The sequence below is a fragment of the Rhagoletis zephyria genome, unplaced genomic scaffold (assembly GCF_001687245.7).
Source record: "Rhagoletis zephyria isolate East Lansing unplaced genomic scaffold, Rhagoletis_zephyria_1.1 Rzeph_scaffold_00189, whole genome shotgun sequence".
In the NCBI taxonomy this organism is placed as follows: Eukaryota; Metazoa; Arthropoda; class Insecta; order Diptera; family Tephritidae; genus Rhagoletis; species Rhagoletis zephyria.
The window spans coordinates 850-3537 of NW_016157273.1; the positions used below are offsets into that span (position 1 = coordinate 850).

At 42.4% G+C, this 2688-nt stretch overlaps 1 protein-coding gene across 1 annotated transcript; it reads right to left on the reverse strand.

The window, feature by feature from the left end:
• Positions 1–454: 454 nt before the first annotated feature.
• Positions 455–2299, reverse strand: LOC108357996 (uncharacterized). Its single transcript, XM_017609103.1, has one exon. The coding sequence runs from the start codon at positions 2297–2299 to the stop codon at positions 455–457; it is 1845 nt and encodes a 614-aa protein (XP_017464592.1).
• Between the last annotated feature and the right edge of the window lie 389 nt (positions 2300–2688).

A 2688-nucleotide genomic window follows, 5' to 3' on the forward strand; every position in this document is an offset into this window, starting at 1 on the left:
ACCACAAGAAAATTTCTATTTTACCCAACGGGAGTTGGTTCACAACATTTTTAATGCATTTAGATAGAAGAACTGCCCCACAGAGTTCCAACCGCGGAAGACTAACTGTTTGCAAAGGTGCAACTTTGGTTTTTGAGAATAACAGGTGAGACGCTGTGGAATTATTTGTTTGAGTTCTGATATAAATTGATGCACAAAAGGCCTTTTCTGAAGCATCACAGAATCCGTGAACTTGAACTAGTTGATTTGGAGAGAATCCTGTCCATCTTGGGATTTGAATTTGCTCTATACTGGGTAGGTCAGAGATGAATTGGTTCCACTTTTGAAGAGAGGTAGGTTTTACACATTCGTCCCACTCAGTGCCTTCTAACCATATTTGTTGCAAGAGTATTTTTGCCTGAATAATAATAGGCGCTAGCCACCCTGCGGGGTCGAAAAGTTTCGAAACTGACGATTAAATTTGCCGCTTTGTAGCACTCGTCTGTGATTTGATGGGGTCAATAGAGTATGAAAAGGAATCCTTTAAGGCATGCCATTGGATACCAAGGGTTTTAGTAGAACTTGAACAATCCAATTTTAGGAGATCCGAGTCAAGCAAGTCTTCAGCTGGTATATGACTGAGTATTTCGGTGTGATTAGCAGTAATTTTCTTCAGGGGGAAACCAGCTGAGAGTAGGCATTGAATTAATTGAGTCTGAGAATCTACACAAGAGGGAATATCGTGCCCACCTGACAGTATATCATCAACATAGGTTTCATTTGTCAGGATTCTTTGGGCTAGAGGATAAGAGGCTTTTGAATCGTTTGCCAACTGGTGCAAGGTGCGAATGGCTAGATATGGAGCGCAATTAACTCCAAAGGTGACGGTTTTAAGGGCAAAGTCCGTGAGTTTAGTATCGTTTTCCCTACGAAAGAGAATTCGTTGGTACTGTTGATCATCTTCGTGTAGAAGGATTTGGCGGTACATCTTTTGTATGTCGCCGTTGAAGACATATTTGTACAATCGCCAATTCAAAATGACAAACATGAGATCAGATTGTAAGGTGGGGCCAATGTGGAGAATGTCATTAAGGGAAGTTCCTGACGCTGAAGGTTTAGAGGCGTTAAATACCACACGAACTTTGGTGGATTTACTATCGGGTTTAACGACTGAATGATGAGGGAGATAATATGAGAAGCATTTGCCATCTTCATGGATTTCATAGGGAGTGATTGATTTCATATGATCTAGGGACAGATACTCTTCTAATACTCGATTATATTCTTCTTTGAGATCGGGGTTTTTTTTAAGCGTGTGTTCCATCCGAATCGCTTGCTTCATTGCTTGCGAACGAGATGGACCGAGAGTGAGGTTAGAAGGAAACTCGGATTTAAATGGCAATCTGACTACATATCGTCCATCACTTTGCCGATAGGTGGTGTCTTGATAAAATTTTTCGCAAAATGCATCAGCATCGGAAGGTGGACGGGGTTCAGTGATTTCTTCGGTTTCCCAGAAAAGTTTAAGTTGAGTGTTGAAATTTTCGCTTGAGTCTTCAACAACATGAGTGTCAAAACTGGTGCACTCAATTGATTTCAACGGCCCACTTAAATACCAACCAAAAATGGTATTTTGAGCTAGGAGACTTCCAAAAACTTGGTGCTTGACTCCTTGAAGGAGGATTTGTGGTATCAGGTCACTACCTATGACTAGGTCAATTGGACCGGGGGTATAGAAATAGGGATCCGCAAGATCTAGGTCCTTAATTTCTGAGAGATTTGGTTTATGAAGTTGGAATGATGGGAGAAAGCTGGTGAGTTTTTGAAGGACAATGGCCTTAGTGTTTATGCTAATGTTGCAACGTTTGGAGAATAGGGTAAGTTGGCAAACTCGGTTGGCATTTTCAACGATAGTCCCGCCCATTCCGGTGATTGAGAAATTTTCTCGATAGGTAGGAAGTTGCAGACGTCTTTGAGCCTTTTCTGAGACGAATGATTTTTGAGAGCCTTGGTCTATTAAGGCTCTTAGGGTAAAGAGAGTGCCCATGTGCTTAATATGCACTTGGGCTGTGGGAAGAAGCGTCTTCTCATTGTTCGTCGAAAAATTCGCTTTAACGGGGGGATAACTTACGGCCGAGGATGTGGGAGAATCCTCGTAAGTGCCTTCAGTTATATTGAAAATGGGGTGTCTTGTATGACTGGAGGAAGGTTCGAGAGATTGGGTATGCAGCAAAGATGTGGAATTCAGGGATTGTTGAGTCGTTGGTTTCTTAACAGGTGCCTTAGCTTCCGGTTTACTAGTTGGTTTGATATGCAACATTGTGTGATGAGCCTTCTTACAGTGAAGACATCGAAACGTGCTTTGGCAATTGTTGAGAAGGTGGTTGTAGGCCAAACAGTTGGAACAATAATTATTTTGTTTTCGGTTTCGGAGTTTTCGGAACTCGGGGCAAAGCTTCAAGGGATGGTTGTTGCTGCATAATTTGCATTTGGCCCCTAACTTTTCCTGTGAATGGTAAGACTGAACCTTCGCGGATGCCTTTTGGGGGAAAGAACTTCGTGCCTTGGTGGTTTTATAGCTGTGCAACCGTTCAACTACTTCATACCGGTGGTTAGGAAGGTCTTTCCTGGATTTAAGGGACTGTTCCCATAGTGCTAGAGTCTCCTCGGGTAGCTTCGTCGAGCATAAATAGATTAGTATAGGGTCCC

Excerpts from the sequence above, each read along its gene's own strand:
- LOC108357996 (XM_017609103.1), bottom strand. The coding sequence starts at position 2,299 with ATGTTGCATATCAAACCAACTAGTAAACCGGAAGCTAAGGCACCTGTT.